This window comes from Grampus griseus, assembly GCF_964374135.1.
Source record: "Grampus griseus genome assembly, chromosome: 7".
Taxonomy (NCBI): domain Eukaryota; kingdom Metazoa; phylum Chordata; class Mammalia; order Artiodactyla; family Delphinidae; genus Grampus; species Grampus griseus.
Genome location: NC_139001.1, coordinates 19,084,694 through 19,103,321, shown reverse-complemented (window position 1 = coordinate 19,103,321; position 18,628 = coordinate 19,084,694). Strand labels below are relative to the sequence as shown.

The 18,628-nt window shown below is 38.5% G+C and overlaps 1 protein-coding gene across 3 annotated transcripts in view; it reads right to left on the bottom strand.

Annotated features, from left to right (window-relative positions):
- Positions 1-18,628, bottom strand: part of USP37 (ubiquitin specific peptidase 37) — a 90,228-nt gene that overhangs the window by 61,227 nt on the left and 10,373 nt on the right. For all 3 annotated transcript variants that reach the window (XM_082658418.1, XM_082658420.1, XM_082658419.1), the window contains exons 4-7: positions 15,276-15,447; positions 10,601-10,701; positions 7,763-7,941; positions 7,343-7,420 (exon numbers count right to left, since the gene is read on the bottom strand). In XM_082658418.1, the coding sequence (XP_082514544.1) occupies positions 7,343-7,420; positions 7,763-7,941; positions 10,601-10,701; positions 15,276-15,447 (530 nt within the window). The remainder of the gene's footprint in view (positions 1-7,342; positions 7,421-7,762; positions 7,942-10,600; positions 10,702-15,275; positions 15,448-18,628) is intronic.

Sequence of the window (18,628 nt, the reverse complement as noted above, 5' to 3'; positions counted from 1 at the left end):
CCTCTCGTCCACACCAATTTAGGTATTTTTTGTTTGTTTTCAATTTTTTTTTATATTGGAGTATAGTTGATTAACAATGGTGCCTTACTTTCAGGTGTACTGCAAAGTGATTCAGTTATACATATACGCATATCTATTCTTTTTCAAGTTCTTCAATTTAGGGTTTTTTTAAAAAATTTTTTGATAGCCTATACCTAGGGTTCTTCTTCAAAGGATTGCCCTCAAGCTACTACAGAGACTTTGCCTGCACTCTCAGAGAGTCACAAGTAAGGTCAGGTGCTAAAGTATAGAAGCCCAGCTCCCCTGCCTTGGATTAGAACAGTTTTAAGGTGAAATTTATATAACAGATTTTTCTCTCTGGGATTAGGATGAATCCTAACCTCTGCATTTTTCTGCTCAGAGATCAGATTTCTGTCTGAGATCACACGCATTCTTTGTTTCTTGCACTTCAATATCTTGCTTCCCCCACTCCCTTCCTGGGTATCCCCTGGGAATAATTCCTAAATAAATCACTTGCACACTACCCTCTATTTCAGGGTTTGTTTCTGGGGAACTTGATCTACAACCATTAGTGCTAGAAGTGGGTCTAGGAAGCATACTCTCTAAGGACAGGATTCTGGAATTGGATCGATTGTTTGGCAATGGCAACAGAAATTCCATTCCTGGTGGTAAAATTTTTGGTATCCTATAGTGTTACACCACCAAGATTTTTCATATGTAGTGAACAACCTGGATAAAGTAGAAGAGAATATGGCTCATGCAATCTCTCCAGCATTTGAAAAATGTGGTAGAATGCACAATGGATCGTTAGGGTTATAGAAATGTTCTAAAACTGGATTATGCTGATAGTTGCACAACTCAATAAATTTACCAAAAATACAGAATTATACATTTAAGACAGGTGAATTTTATGGTGTGTAAACTGTACCTCAATAAAGCTGTTTCAAAAATGTCCCAAATTATTCCCTTCCTTGTACCCAAGTCCCCTATTAAGAAATGCAATCTATTTCCCCAACCCTTAATGAGGCTGGCCTTGTGATTTCCTTTTCCCAAACGAATGTGACAGACATAACAGCACATAAGTCCTGATGCTAAGGCTAAAGGCACCCTGCAAATTTCCACTCATTCTCTTGGAACCCTACCACTGCTTTGTGAATAATTCCAGGGTAACCTGCCAGGTGACAAAAGAAAACATGGCCAATCTCCCTCATCACCCCAAGCACTAGACAGCCAATGGCCAGTCACACAAGTAATGCCACCTTGGACCAGCCAACCCTTAGCCAACCTACCAACTGACCATGGATGCATGAGAGAATGAGAATGAGAGAATCCAGCCACAAGTGGCCAAGCCAGACCCAGATAAACAGAACCACTCAAGTGACCACTGACCCGTAAGCGATAATAGTTACTATTTTAAGTATCTTGTTATACAACACTAGATACCTGATACAGTGATATGGGGTAAATAATAATCATAAAGACATGGGTCATCAAGGGACTATGCAACCAGAGCAAGCCATCATGAGCTGGGTGCTATCATACCCACAAAGCTGTAAGATCAGGAAGTTACAGCAGTAATCCATCATAAAATGTGACTGGTATATCCAAGCAAATAGGAATAGATAATGAGAACAGACCTATGAGCATTCTGGTGACCAGCTGGAAGAAGAGGAAAAAACCTGTGCCTGGTTCATGGATGGATCATCTTGGTACATTGGTACAAGCTGAAAATGAACTGCTGCTGCACTGTAGCCCCACTAAGGGACTGCCCCGGAACACAGGAGTAACACAAAATCCTACACTGTGCAGAGTTTGAGAAATGCACCTCATTAACCAGTTTGTGTGGAGAGAAAAGTGGGTCAATGGACCCCTGGATGGTGGCAAATGGTTTGGATGGATAGTCAGGGGCCTGGAAGGAATAAGACTGGAAGATCAGGGAGAAATGATTTATGGAAGAGGTTTATGGATAGTCATATAGAAGTATGTACAGGGCTTCCCTCGTGGCACAGTGGTTGAGAGTCCGCCTGCCGATGCAGGGGACACGGGTTCGTGCCCTGGTCTGGAAAGACCCCACATGCCACGGAGCGGCTGGGCCCGTGAGCCATGGCCGCTGGGCCTGCGCGTCCGGAGCCTCTGCTCCGCAGCGGGAGAGGTCACAGCAATGAGAGGCCCGCGTACCCCCAAAAAAAAAAAAAAGGAGTATGTACAAAGGGTGAAGATCTGTTTCACATGTTAATGCTCACCAGAGAACTCCACTAAAGACACATTAAGTCTCTTAATGTCTCCACTTAAGAAACAATCATGCAGGGTAACTTGTCCAGTAAATGCCATTCAATCTCTGTACTCAGCCATCCAAGTATTTCCACAAAAGGGCCCATGAATAACAGCCATGGTGGCAGAGATAAAAGCTCTGAATGCACCCTACAATAGGGGCTCCCCTTCAATAAGGCTGGTTTAGCTTCTGATGCTGCTGAATGCCCAACTGGTCAGCAGCAGAGGCTGATCCCCAGCCCGTGATTGAGTACTATCCTTTAAGGAAATCAACCAGTCATTTGGTGATATTACATTAGACACCTTCCATCCCAGAAAGAGTAGCAATTAATTCTGGTTGGGATTGGCATATATTTTAGGTTTGCTTTTGCCTTTCCTGCCCACAGTGCCTTGGCTGCACTGCTATCTGGGGGCTCATAAGAGTATATGATTTATTAACATGAAATCTCACATAACACCATCCTGGAATGAGAAACCCACTTTATACAAAAGAAAAGGAGGTACAATAAGGGTATATGACCAAAGGCTCCATTGGTCCTACCACATACCACATTACCTCAAATCTGATGGCCAACAGCCTTTAAAGGTGCAGCTTACAGATGATCTCATTAGGAACTGGGTGCCCTTCAAGACAATATATAGCACAAACCAACAAGCCATTACATTTATAGAGAATACATGGGTCTGGAAACCAAGAAGTAGAAGTAGGAATGCCCCCACTAAATATCACTCTTGATAACGCTCTTGTGCTTCTTGTCCCCTCAATTTAGATTCTGTGGGTCTAGAGGTCCTGTTTTCCAGAGTGGGGACTTTTTCAACGGGGGGACAGGAAGAGTCCCATTTAATCTAAAGCTATGGCTGCTACCTACTCATTTGGGGCTTCTCATGCTGGCAGATCAACAGGCAAAGAAAGGAGTTACCATACCGTAACTGACTTTGATTATTATAAGGGGCAGGGTTGCTGCTATATAATGAGGGCAGGAAGAATATGTTTGGAATAAAGGATATTCACCAGGGAATCCTTAGTGCTCTCATGCTCAGTTTTAACTCTGAATGGGCAATTATAGCAATCACAGCCTGAGAAGTACACAGTGACCAGGGTCTCAGCCCCCTCAGAGAAGAAGATCTCAGTCATACCACCAGGCAAACCATTAAGACCAGCAGAAGTGTTAGTGGAAAATGCAGTGAATCTAGAATGGATGGTAGAAGTAGATGATAATATCAGTTATAGCCTCAAGGCTATTTGTAGCAATAAGGACAAAAAGAACTGCAGCTCATCCCACTAACCCTCCTTTTTTTAATATTCTCACCCAGAAATTGAAAAGCATCAATGTGAAGAATCTATAATAAGATGGAATGAACTTAATAGTGATGCTCTATCAGAGCCCCCTCAGATCGCTGTTTATACTTCTCACACATCTAGACTATTATGTCTTCGACTGCCAGCACGTGCAGTTCTTCAGAAGACTGCCTTTGGGCTATTTCAAATATTTTACGCATCTAGGCAGAGCCAAAAGCCCCAAGGCAGCTGTTAACCAAAAACAGTGCAGTATGGAAATATGAAAGCCCATCTTCCTTACTTCTAGTTGAAAGAAGCCCAGACCTCCTGCTGGATCAAGATGAGGCCCACTCTCTGTGGGACTTTTATCTAAGGTGACATCCTTAGTTGGCTTCTTCCCCTTCCCAGTCCTGCTTTCCTTACTCTGTTACTGGTCTCGCCTATGAGTACTTCCTTAATAAGGCGCTTGCAGAAGTATGTTCATCTAGAGCCTGCTTCTAGGAAGTCCAAACTTTAAAAAATTTAATTGTGATGGTATAAAAAATATTATTAGCCCAGAACAAGGATTAGAAATTTAGGGTTCATCAGACAACTCAAAGTGGAACTGAGACTTCCCCAAAGTGTGGTGGATATGGTGGACTGGCGTGCAAAGTCCATTACTACCACCTTTCAGTGTACCTCCCTGTTCTACAGAAGCCAGAAAGCTAAAAAACTACATTTCCAAGTTAGTGTTCAAGATTTAAGGTAAATTACATATACTTGTGCAAGATATGGGAAATGGAAATAGGGAGAGGTCATGTGTTCTGCTACTTCTGGTGGTTAACAACAACGTGGGGGTATCTAGTTTTCCTGTAGAGGATTTCCGCATTTGGCAGTGGCAGCACAGTTCTAGAGATAACAGTTTTCATGCCAGCTTCCAATTCAGCTGTTCACTTCATGACAGCCAGGAGCATCTTTGGTGACCTGATCTGGGGCATGGCTCTCAAAATCATTCCTGAAAGCTTAACCTAGAGTCTACATTTTCAGCTTTCCTAATGATTCTGTAAGCCATTTAATGCTCTCTGTATGGAAATACCTTTGTGTGTAAACTAGCTAGAGTGAATTTTGTTCCCTACAACTGGACTCCAAATACACAAATTTTGTTACTAGAAGTGGGATGCTACCATAACAAACCTATAATATGCAGAACTAGCTCAGCAGGAAGGTAGAGGGTAAGAACACAGATATTACAGACTGGAAAGCTGGTGACTATTGTTATATTTCAGCAAAATATTTACAGAACTGTTGTCTGTAATGTCTTGGGAGGCAGACCTCAAAGGAAAAGGTTGAGACAATTAAGAACACTAGTCTTTCTTACTGCTTTCAGTGAGGTTCTATTCAAGACAGATAAATCTGGGCAAGAACTAGCCAGCTTGCAATCAAGGATGAAAAGGAATACATTTCTCTGTGCCAATGGCCTAGAATTAAAATTGTGTGGTAACTTGAGACCATATGGGACTAAAAAAATCCAACTGCTTCTAATTCTCAAATTGAGGCAATGATAAGAGGTAACTGGAGTAGTTGTTTTGTAAAAAACTGATATTAATATTAGGGAAAACTGCGCGAGGGGTATACGGGTACATTTTATACTATCTTTGCAACTTTCCTGTAAATCTAGAATTATTCCAAAATTTAAAAATTTATTAAAAGAACCAAAATAACAACAAAAATATTGGCCCTAATTCTTTCTCAAGCCTATAAAAGCCTGCTTGTTCTACCTTTAAAGAAACTTCTAGACTTCTAAAGCTTACAGATTTCTAACTTCCAGAACTACACCAGCTTGACTTAGGCTACAAAAGCTGAATGGCTCCGAAGAACATAGTCTTCAAAACCCCCTTCAGCTATGGCCTTGAAAGATAACAGACAAAGGAAATCAATCAAAGGGCAAAGCCAGGAGTCGTATGGAGTAAAATGAGCAAGTGTTTCTCCCAGAGGATAGGACAGAGACTGCTACATGGGCTAATGAAGAACTTATTCCACTGCTTTCACTGTCTTCACAATTTCTGCCTAACAAGATTTTATCTCTGCTATAGACCAATGACTCCTCAGTTTCCTATTCTTATCTTTTCTAAATGGTAACTTTTATTGTGGTTATCCTGTGCCTACTCCAGCAATCTATAATGAATGATATGCGTATGGAGATGGAAGTGAGGAATGCAGATTAACCTGCCTCTTAGTTTTTACGTGTCAGACCATGAGGGGCATGGTCCAAGGCACACCTGGACTTATGGAGAGAACTGCACATAACCCAGAGATCCTGGACTCTGAGCTGGATACAATGACTAAATGAGACATGGAGGTTGTCTCCAGCAGGGTGAAGGTAGGAGTACTCTATATACGGGAAGAATGATAAACACAGGTAATTCTGTGGCTAGAAGAGTAAATATGGCAGACTGTTAGTTGTCCCCAAATAACCATTGTAGTCTTCTGCCATAATAGTAGAATTTGGGCTAGGCATTTCCCAGACCTTCTCATAACTTGATATAACCACATGACTAAGTTCCAGCCAATGTGATATGTACAACAGTGGTGTGTACAATTTTCAGCCTACACGAGAGCAGTATGCCCTCCCTTTGCTCCTTTCCTCCTTCCCAATAGGAATACAGACATAAGAGTGGAGGCTGAAGCTATCCTGGTTCATAAAATGGAAGCTACTTATTAAGAATGGCAGTTCAAGAAGATAGAAGGAACTTGAGTCCATGGTCATTGTAGTTTAAGATACCACACCAGTCTTATCACCTACCTAGATTTTTGTATCTGTTACAGCAACAGAACCAAGAACCCAATTACTATATAAAGTTTCTTTATCTTTTCCCCAACTCCTTTCTGGTGACCCTTTGATCTTGAACACCAGTTAACTGAAAAGCAACTGATTTCTGTTAAGGTATTACCTGGCAACTGTGTAGTAAGTTTTCTCTCCCAAAAGACAGACAGACAAACAAACAAACAAAACCCACAACCCACCCATTATGAGGAAGAGAACTGTGAGCTGGTGACTATCCTATTACAGGTATGCCCTTTTGTTCAACACAAAAAATAGCTCCAAAAGATTGATGCTCCTTGCCTAGAACCTATGCAAGGTTTTATTTTTTTATTTTATTGGAGTATAATTGCTTTACAATGATGTGTTAGTTTCTGTTGTACAATGAAGTGAATCAGCTATATGTATACCTATATCCCCTCCCTCTTGGACTTCCCTCCCAGCCCCCCATCCCACCCATCTAGGTCATCACAGAGCACCAAGCTGAGCTCCCTGTGCTGTACAGCAGGTTCCCATCAGCTATCTATTTTACACATGGTAGTGTATTTATGTCAAACCCAATCTCCCAATTCGTCCCACCCTCCCCTTCCCCCACTGTGTCCACATGTCTACCTAAGCTAACTTTTCACATGAATAAGGTAAAAAAAATTTTTTTACAGGTAAAGGGAAGAGGGAAGGAAGGGGGTCCATGCTAAAAGAACAGCCAACAAGAAACACTTATCTGGAGGTCTTCAGCTCTATCCTTCTTCTAAGTGCTGCAAATAAAAAAAGCTAGGATGGGAGAAGTGCACGGAAATGACCAAAGCAGTACTAATGGCCAGATCCTCTCCCTATTGAGCCCACAACCTACTGTCACCAAAATACTCTAAATCCTGTTCTTCTATCTTTGGGATTCCCATAAACTGAACACCATCCCAATCTTCTCTAGTGGTTGCAATTACCAATATAAGAAACACTGATCTAGTGCCATAAAAGTTCTTAAAGCAACTTACGATGATGAATCATTTTCTTTAGGGTAATCTTCATTCAGCTCTGAGCCAGATGATAGCATTCTTTTCCTCTTTTCAGTCCTATAGAGAACAGAGAAAAAACGTTATTTTTAAAAAGTTGTAATTCATACTATTAAAAAGTATAAACCAACATACTCAAGAACAAGAACCGTGACTACTGCTATCTAATTCTCTACACCACATTTAAATTAATATACTGTGTATCTGCAAGCTCTATACGTGTAACTAACATAAATCACAAGACAAATACTAATTATCTCCAAAATACACACTTCACACTTTCTTCTTCTAACTGGAAAAATCTCCTTCTTTTTCTCAAATTATTGGTCTTTCTAAAAGGCCTGAAAAACATTTATAAACAGGTAGAGCTAATGACTAAGAAAGAAAAAAAGTCTTTCATACCTATTTTCTAATAACCCTGATCTAAGAGGTGTGGATGTAGATGTCAAAGAGGGAACTGTCCGGGTAGCAGTTACTCCACTTCCTGCTGCGGCCTTAATCGATCCTCTACCTGGATTACCAAGAACTTTTCGAAATGGAATATCATCTTTAGTTTCCAAACTTCCTCTTTTTGAAGAGACCTATAAGAATAAAGTTTAACACAGCCAGTTCTTCAAATTAATTGGCATACTTTTAGACCGGTGATCCTCATATAGGGAACTTTTAAAAAATACCCACAACTGGAGACCCAACTCCAGAGATTCTAGCCTATCTGGTATGGGGGTGAGGCCCATTCATCAGCACTTTTTTTAAAGCACTCTAGGTGATTCTAATTTACGGTCAGTGTCAGAAATTAAGCTTGACGCATATTTTCCTATAGTATTCTTGTAAACTTACAAATTCCACAGCATTCCTGGAAGCAGAAAGGAATTTGCTTCGAATTACTGATTAAAAAAAAAAGGACTCACATACACAAGACAAGGTTCTAGTGACCAGCATGAAAACACATCTTTAGGGGAAAAAATCCAATTTTGATAATTTAAAGTGACATAAATGTGAGAAAAAGGAGCAATAACGACATTTGGTTGCCACAATTTAAATGCCAAGTCATATGTACAGCATATGACTTTTGAGGGGGTTCTAGTTTGGAGAAATGAAACAAATATATATAACAATGGGGAGACTGAAAGTGAAATAGAGCCTACTGGCAGAAGATGAATCAAAGAATCTACCCCCAAAACACATGAAAAACATTCAGAGTTAATGCACACTTTACACATATTAGTTGGGAAACAGTGCTTTTGACCAGCATTCTGCCAGTTAAGTTTTATAACTCTACATTAAGAGCTATGTGATTATTTCTATGGAAAATATTGCCAATTACTTTCTACAGAATTACAATCTTAGAAGAAGAAAGAAAAAATCTCTGAGGTCATCTGGATGAACGATTTAAAAGTTAAATTTATTTTCAAAGGGGTAAATCATTCTCAAGATTCAAAAAAAATAAAAATACTATTATAAAAGCCATATACTGAGAAGTCTCATTATCACCCCAATGCCATTCACCCAGTTCTTCCACTTCCCATCCTCCTACACCTTATAAGTATTCTATTGTTTTTTTATGCAAATGAAAATCAATATTTTATTCTTGTTATACAAACAGTAGCATACTATATGCATACTGTTTTGCATATTTTGCAACCTTTTTTGACCATGACCCCATAGCGAGAAATATTTTACATCACAACATATTACACATACACATAAATAAAACCAGAAGTTTCAGAAACCAATACTTTTCCTTACTATGTATAATACCTTCTCTATTGTTTTCTCCTCTATTCCTTTTTTATTTAATGCTAGTCACAATCCACAAAATTGATTTTATAATCTCACTAATGGGAATCATTATTTGTGAAAGTATATTTGCTTCTGCTAGATATGTTAACACTTACAGTTTAAATATTCTAACACGTTAAATTTCTACCTGTAAATGGATCAATCTCCAAGTAATTATAATGAGTGAAAAACCCAGACAAAAAAAGTTATACACTGATCCCCTTTATATAAAACTCTAGAAAATGCAAAGTAATCTAGAGTGACACAGAGCAATTCACTTGTGGCTTAGGGATAGGGGCCAGACAGGGAGCTGGAGAGAAGGATTACAAAGGGGGATGAAGAAGCTTTTAAGGGTTATAGCTATGTTCACTAGGTTATGGTGATGATTTTGCGGGTATGTACATAAGTCAAAAATGTATCAAATTGCACACTTTAAATATGTGCAATTTACTGCATATCAATCGTATCTCAATTAAAATGTAAAAAAAAACAAAAAAACCCCAACTTCTAAAAGGAAATTAACAAAAACGAAATCTTATTCGTTGATTGCTTAGTCCAGTAAATGGTTTAAGTAATCAATCTATCTGCACAGCCAAACAGAATTCATGCTTTTACTTACAGGGGAGCTTCAAAGTTTCTTTTCACACCTGGTTTACCTTTGTTAAGACAAATTAAAAGAGACACAGGACTGCTAAGCTGCAATAGTGCACAGTAAGTCTCATGGCTGGCTGAATATTTATGAAAGAAAAACTGTTTAAAAACCAAACAGGGGCTTCCCTGGTGGTGCAGTGGTTGAAAGTCCACCTGCCGATGCAGGGGACACAGGTTCGTGCCCCGGTCTGGGAAGATCCCACATGCCGCGGAGCGGCTAGGCCCGTGAGCCATGGCAGCTGAGCCTGCGCGTCCGGAGCCTGTGCTCCGCAACGGGAGAAGCCACAACAGTGAGAGGCCCATGTACCACAAAAAAAAAAAAAAAAAGCAAACAGAAGACCCAACAAAACAGTTTGGTATCATATAGTATAGAGGCAAAGTTCATAATGTAGAACAGACCCAAAAAGCATCAAAGAAATAATAGCAGCAAACATTTATGGGGTTGTTAGTATATGGTATCACGGGCTAAGCACTTTTACAACATGCATTATCTCATAACAACCCTTAAAATATTATTGCTGTCTTAATTTTACAGATGGGTACTAAGGCTCAGGGTACTTAAGGAACTTCTCCAATGACCTACAGCTAGTAAGTGGCAGCACCAAGTCTCAAACCCACATCTAACTTCAAAGCTATGTTCTTAAAAATTACACTGTGGTAAATTTCAGATATGTGGAAAGTACCCTTGAGATAATGCAAGAATTACTAGACATTACAGTCTAAATTCTACTTCCTGCAATTACTTTATAGAATGTCTATCTAAGATTATCTTTTTTTTAAAAAAAGCTAAAACGATTCAAATAAACATACCTGATTGTCTGAGTAAGAGAGCTGCCTGTTGGTTTCCTTCTGTGAGGTCCTGCTGCCCAGAATAGCTCCAAAACTACCAGAACCCTGAGAAGGTTTCATGGCTGGTGGGGGAAAAAAAAAAACCTCAAATCACTTACTTTAATAAAGAGATTTGTCATTATTATTATTTAATCTTGAGGAAACAGAAACAGGAAAAATAAAAAAAATCAAAGTGCTTATCTGACAGAAAGTAATTCTGATATATACAGTAACTAAAATTTAGAACTAGGATCAAGCAAAAAATTAAATAACAATGCAAAAATCTGGAAACATGTATTGATAATAGAAGGGTAAGTTTTTAAATGCAAAAAGAAAATGCTAGAAATTCTCCTATATAAATATTTGGTAATTAACACTATAGAAAAGTTAGTCACTGTGTATCTATGGCATGAACATGGACACTGGATGCTAAGGACATGTGTCAGAACCAGTGACTGATATACTTCCAGTAATGTATACGCCAAAACATTCTCTGTAAGTTCAGCAGACTAAATGGCTTCTATTCTAAAGAAATCAATGCTAGTTTAAAGAACATGCAAAGTAATGTATAAATATGAATTTTTATATACTTTAAAAAGTATTTTGGGCTTCCCTGGTGGCGCAGTGGTTGAGAGTCCGCCTGCTGATGCAGGGGACACGGGTTCGTGCCCTGGTCTGGGAAGATCCCACATGCCGCAGTGCGGCTGGGCCCGTGAGCCATGGCCGCTGAGCCTGCGCGTCCGGAGCCTGTGCTCCGCAACGGGAGAGGCCACAACAGTGAGAGGCCCGCGTACCGCAAAAAAAAAAAAAAAAGTATTTTAAGGGAATTCCCTGGCAGTCCAGTGGTTAGGACTCTGTGCTTCCACTGCTGGGGGCTGGGGTTCAATCTCTGGTCAGGGAACTAAGATCCCACAAGCTGTGGCGTGGCCCTTCCCCCCCCAAAAAAGTATTTTATATTTTAATTTCATTAATTTCTCACTGATGATCATTTGGAATGTTTTAATTTAAAAACATTGCAAATAATGCCAAACATCCTTTTACATATCTTCTTGCATATCTTCTTTACATATCTTGCATATCTTCTTTACATATCTTCTTGGAACAACTTTCATAGGATAAAACTCTTTAGAAAAACAATGTTGGTGTAAAGGATGTACAATTTTAAACTAAATTGATACTATCACTATTCCTCAAAAAAGAAAAATCTCGGGGCTTCCCTGGTGGCACTGTGGTTGGGAATCCACCTGCCAATGCGGGGGGAAATGGGCTCGAGCCCTGGTCTGGGAAGATCCCACATACTGCAGAGTAGCTGAGCCCATGTGCCACAACTACTGAGTCTGCGCTCTAGAGCCTACGAGCCACAACTATTGAGCCCGAGTGCCAGAACTGCTGAAGCCTGTGCACCTGGAGTCTATGCTCCGCAAAGGGAGAGGCCACCGCAATGAGAAGCCTGCGCGCAGCAACTGAGAGTGGCCCCTGCTCACCGTTACTAGGGGGAGCCTGCGCACAGCAACAAAGACCCAAGGCAGCCAAAAATAAATAAATAAATGTATTAAAAAAAAAAAATCTCTAAGCTCCTACCAAGTATATGAGTATCTTGCCTCCCCTCACACTACTGCCAATGTGACAGTAAGAATCTGAATTTAATTACTGGTGAAGTTGAGAATTTTTTCGTGTTTATGGGCCACCTGTTTTTCTTCCTGAATGTCCTATATGTCCACTTCTCTACTGAATTGTCTTTTTTCTTACTGATTTGGAAAGTCAGTATTTATATATTAGCAATATTAACTCTGTCACTGTGGCTAAAGTTTTCATTTTTTCTTTTTTCCTTGTCACAGAGATCACTTAAATTTTTTACACAGTCCAAGTTATTAATCTTTTCCTGTATTTATTTATTTTAAAATTTTATTTATTTATTTTTATTTTTGGCTGCATTGGGTCTTCATTGTTGTGTGCGGGCTTCCCTCTAGTGGCAAGCGGGGGCTACTCTTGGTTGCGGTGCACAGGCTTCCCATTGCAGTGGCTTCTCTTGTTGCGGAGCAAGGGTTCTAGGTGCGCGGGCTTGAGTAGTTGTGGCATGTGGGCTCTAGAGCGCAGGCTCAGTAGTTGTGGCGCACGGGCTTAGTTGCTCCGCGGCATATGGGATCTTCCTGGACCAGGGCTCGAACCCGTGTCCCCTGCATTGGCAGGCGGATTCTCAACCACTGCGCCACCAGGGAAGCCCTCTTTTCCTTTATTGATTCTGGTTTTATGTCATACTCAGGAAGGTTTTTTCCATCCATATATTATGTTAAAATCCATTCTACCCTTCTAATAATACTTGTATCACCTTTTTTTTTACATTCAAATCTTTGATCAATGTAAAATCTATTTAGATGAAGGAGTAAGATAAGGATCCAGTTTTATTATCTTCTTAAATGGTTAGCTGGTTGTCCTATTTATAGACAACAATGTTCATCTAATACTAGTCTTTTTCCCATTCATTTCAAACACCATATATTACACTTCAAATGTTTCATACTTTTCAAAGTATTTTTATATTCATTAGCTTACTCTAGTCTGTAAAGTACATATTATCACTTTTGGGCACCTAAGGCAACTTAAACCTAAAGATTAAAACAACTTGCCTAAGAGTACAGTCCACAGCTAGCCACTCTAAAAGCAGTAATGACTTACTGAGTGCCTATCATGTGCCAGTCATGCTTTACATTAATGAGCTCTAATTTTTTATTAAGCACTGAAATTAAGGTGATAAAACATTCATTTTAGAGATGAGGAAACTGAAACTCAGTTATTAAGGGAGCTGCCCAAAACCACACAGGAAATAACAAGTAGAGCTAGGATTCAAACCCAAACCTGTTTAGGTCCAAAGCTCATGTTTTTCCATTATGCCATGTTGTTCAGACTCAAACTTGGGCCCCAGTCTACTGTGCTTTCCACTCTAATGCATTTATTTATTTATTTATTTTTAAAATTAATTAATTTTTAAATTTTTGGCTACATTGGGTCTTCGTTGCTGTGCGCGGGCTTTCTCTAGTTGTGGCGAGCAGGGACTACTCTTCACTGCGGTGCGCGGGCTTCTCATCGCAGTGGCTTCTCTCGTTGTGGAGCATGGGCTCTAGGTGCGTGGGCTTCAGTAGTTGTGGCACGCGGGCTCTAGAGCTCAGGCTCAGTACTTGTGTCGCAAAGGCTTAGTTGCTCCGCGGCATGTAGGATCTTCCCGGACCAGGGATAGATCCTGTGTACCCTGCACTGGCAGGCGGATTCGTAACCACTGCGCCACCAGGGAAGTCCCCTCTAATGCATTTAGAGACATGCTTTCCTTACACACATCAATTCTTAAAACAGTGATTCAATTAATATGATGGAATAAAACAAATATAGAAATACAGACATAATCCCTGATATATTCTAAACTTTCAAACGGTACTCAATTCCCTGATTCTAAAATTCAATATTTAGAAGACTGACATAGTTCAGATTTGGTAACATGAACACATAATGAATAGAAACCAAATGGCAAACAACCATAAAAAATTTTTTAAACAAGAAAATAGTGTATGAAATAGAGGTATTAATTAAACCCAAGCAAGGCAGCATTGCTACATCTTCATTTTTAAAATGTTTTTAATGTGTTATATTTAACTTAAAAAACTCAAAAGTTTGTCAACTATAAAATATCAGTAATAACAAACTACTGATGATGATAGAGCTGGAGACTAACAATAATAGTGGAAAACTCATTTTAAGCAACAGATTATTCCTCATTTTAAGCAACAGATTATTCCTAAAAATTATTCCAGATTATTCCTAAAAATTATTCCAGATGCCTATAAATATATATTTTTTAAAAATCAAAACATTTTAAATGAAAGGGGTTGGAGGAGGTAGGGGAATCTTATCATACTGTGTGATTTTTCTACAGTACCTTCTGTTTTCATAGCAAGAATAAAACCTCAGAATAAGTTTCATATAAAAAAGTAAGTATATAAGATTTATGTAACAAGGTAAGTTTTCCCAATTGTAATTTAAATCCTACTGCTTTTCTAGACACACGCTTTCGTGGAATCTTTAGGGTGTTCTACATATAAGATCATGTCATCTGAGAACAAAGATAAATTTACTTCTTCCTTTCCAATTTTATTTCTTTTTCTTGCCTAAGTGCCCTGGCTAGGACTTCCAGTACTATGTTGAATAGAATGGGTAAGAGAGGGTATCCTTTCCTGTTCCTGATCTCAGCAGAAAACCTTTCAGTTTTCCATCATCAAGCTATCTGCTGTTCATATAAGGCATTTATTATGTTGAGGTAAGGTAGTTTCCTTTAATTCCTACTTTGTTGTGTGTTTCTATCATGAAAGAATGTTAAATTTTATCAAACACTTTTTCTGCATCAAGATGATCGTGTGGTTTTTGTCCTCCATTCTGCTAATTTGAATAATCACATTGATAGATTTTTTTCATATCCTGAACTATTCTTGTATTTCAGAAATAAATCCCGCTTGGTCATGGTGTATAATTCTTTTAATGTGCTGTTGAATTAGGTCTACTAGTATTCTGTTGAAAATTTTTGCATCAATATTCATGAGGAATACTGGTCTACTACCTAGTAATATTTTTATAACTGCTAATGTCAGACCCTGGGAGGATTAGTGCTCACCTGCATTAAGTCTGTTTTGATGAACTGCATCTAGAAACAACCTCATTTCCTCTGCATCCTTACTTGGTACTTTATCAATAGACAAGAAGCTGTTATCTTGTAGAGTTAACATTAGGCGGCTTTGTTTTGCTCCACTGGGTCGAAGCACCACATTTTTAATGTTATGACTTAGCTGATCAACACAAAAGGAAAAGTATCATTAAAAACGAATTATAATGAAGCAGAAAAAGTTGTATAATGAATACTAAACTTTATACTTTCTAAGTTACACATTTCTTACTTTTTCCCATATTAATTTAGTTGTGTTTTTTTTCCCCCCAACCAAAAAGAGTTTCCATTTTTGACACATTTAAATCAAAGATTTCACTTCTAGGAGAGGCAAACACATACTATTAAAATTTTACACAGTAATCCTAACACTCTTGATTTTTTTGGTAGCAAACTGCATATTTTCAAGTATAGTTATAAAGTTATAAAAACTAATAAGTTAATTTACAGAGCCTTGATGGTTATACCATCACCAGTTTAGTAAGCCATATTGGATTAGAGGCTTTTTCTTTCTTTTTTTTTTTTTTTAAACAAAAGCTTATAAAATATCTAGCAAGTGGTTTAAGCAGCTGCAATATAAAAGGATATACTAATCCAAACTGTAATCCTCAAAAGAATTCCACTTCTCAAAACAGCAACATAAACCTTTACCAGCATTAGAACATTCTTTTTTTCTTTTTTAACTGTCTAAGCAAGGTTCATTTAACTTTCAATCACAAAGATCGTAAGTACCCTGGAACTCCCTTAGCTTACTTCTACCACTCCCCAGAACTGGTTCAATAACTTGTCTTATACTCTTCCAGACTCTGGATATGTGCTATTAAGTGATAACTTTTGTTTTCTCTTGGTTGAAATTTTTCCAAGACTAAACTAATAAATCTTGCACTTTTTTAATATAAATAATTCCTGCCAACCAGGCATCCTTATTCTCTAACACTCCCCCTCAGCAGGCATATTACAGAGGTTTCTAAAGCTGCCTTTTGCTGAAGAGATAGCCTCTGAACAGCATAAAGAAAGAAGTAATAGCTTTTCACAATTTTTTTTAATTAGGGAGAACTGACCTTTGACAATTTTTAGATAAGAATGAAAAATGAGTATTACCAGCCTTAATTTATTTATTTCAAACTTAAATGACATTTTTTAAGCTTCAAAGTTGGTCTTAAATTCATGTCCTTGAGTAGAAATTCTATCATAAAACACAATAGCTAGTTTCAGATGCTTTAACTCCAAAATATTTAAATCAGCAGTTTACCGTGCAAAAAGGAAAAGAGACTGCATAAAACCATTATTTCAGTCAATATGAGAATAATCTTGAACTTTATCATTTCAACAACTGAAAAATCCTAGCTAGTCATACAATTTTAGTTACTACCCATATGGTGAGGCCTCTCAGCCTTTTCTCTAAGTCCAGATCTCTGCCGGAGCTCCAGTTTTCTTTACCAAATGCCTAGTAGATACCACTATCTGAATGCCTGACACCTCAGAAAACTCATCTCTCCCAATCCTCATGCCCCAATTCTTCCCCTCTGTCCCCTATCAAAGAGAAGATGAAAGGGACTGCCATCCACTCAAACCTAGGAATCTCCCCAGACTCTTTTCTCTCTCACCCCCCAAATCTAATAAATTAAATCTTGAAATCTCTTCAAATCTACCCTTTCCTCCACTTGCTTCTCCCACTGTCTTTTCCTTCGCTCAGGACTTTCATTTCTCATCTAAACTCTCACAATAACCTCTTACACGTCCTTATTCTCCCACTAGCTCTTGAAACAAAGTCATCCGCCTAGCTGTCAAATAAATTTAAACTTAAGATTCTTGGCTCCTTAGTATCTAAGTTCCCGTTAGTATGACAAACAAGATGCTTCAAGATCTGGTTCCTATCTAGCTCTTCAGCCTCTACTTCTGCCATTCACTCCCTACTGTGCATTTATTTTAAAATAATTTTCTGGTTCCCTGAGTGTTGATTCACACTAGCATGTTTGTCCATTATAGAAATCACCTCCACCTTACCTCCACTGTGTCTGGCAAATTCCTATCTATCCTCTAAATCCTCAGAGCACAAAACACTTCCTTCTTTGTGTTACCTCAGTATCTCTGAGATAATTTTACAGCTGAGAATGTATCTGGTTACTCTTAAGCTTGAGAAGAAAAGTGTCTCATTCAGCTCTGTATTCTTAGCCCTTAGCACAGTACCCACCACGGTAATCTGTAGGTGGTTGACAAATGAATGCTGAATGCAAATTCATCTAGAACTGAGATGAAGGTGTAATCACAGGTAGATTCCTCATGCTTCTAAAGATCTATGTTTGTTTAAGTATTTAAAATATTTACTCAGTGCTAATTTGGGATGAGGACTGAAAGACTGAACCTCTATTTGAAAAAAATCTTTCTTTAAATGAGATGGGCAATTAGTAGATATATACACTATCGTTTCTATTACCCATGTCACCACCTCCAATCTATTTAAGAATATCTTTGATACATAAAATCATAATCAATGTATTTCCATAGTTTAAAAGCAAAGATAAATAGAAATTTTACTTCAGCTCTGGTTCTCAAGCATAAAGTTTTATAAATTGTTCTTCAAAAGAGTACTTTAGAATGAATATTATACTTTTATATAATCTAATTAACAAATATAGCATTTTTAAGTGCAGAAAAATGTAAGTAAGACATTAAATTCAACTCTTATCAACACAAGTAGTTCTTGGCTGCACAAGACAGAAGTGAAAACAACATAACTATCTTTTGCAGTGAAAAAATAATGAGATCCTTCAAAAGTTAACAGTTAGAAGAAAACAGCTGTAAGGATGACCTTGAATAATCATCCTTGAACGGTCTATACCATAACCTTCGGCAGGATTATTTATGAAGAAGTAATTAAGAAGACACTAATGAGTCTTATTAAAAGCTAACACTAAAAAAAAAACGAAACTGAGTTATTTGTAGTGAGGTGGATGGACCTAGAGTCTGTCATACAGAGTGAAAATAAGTCAGAAAGAGAAAAACAAATACCGTATGCTAACACATATATATGGAATCTTAAAAAAAAAAAAATGGTACTGATGAACCTAGCTGCAGGGCAGGAATAAAGACGTAGACATAGTAAATGGACTTGAGGACACAGGGTGGGAGGGCGAAGCTGGGGTGAAGTGAGAGTAAGCATCAACATGTATACACTACCGAATGTAAAATAGTTAGCTGGTGGGAAGCAGCAGCATAGCACAGGGAGATCGGCTCGGTGCTTTGCGATGACCTAGAAGGGTGGGATAGGGAGGATGGGAGGGAGGCTCCAGAGGGAGGGCATA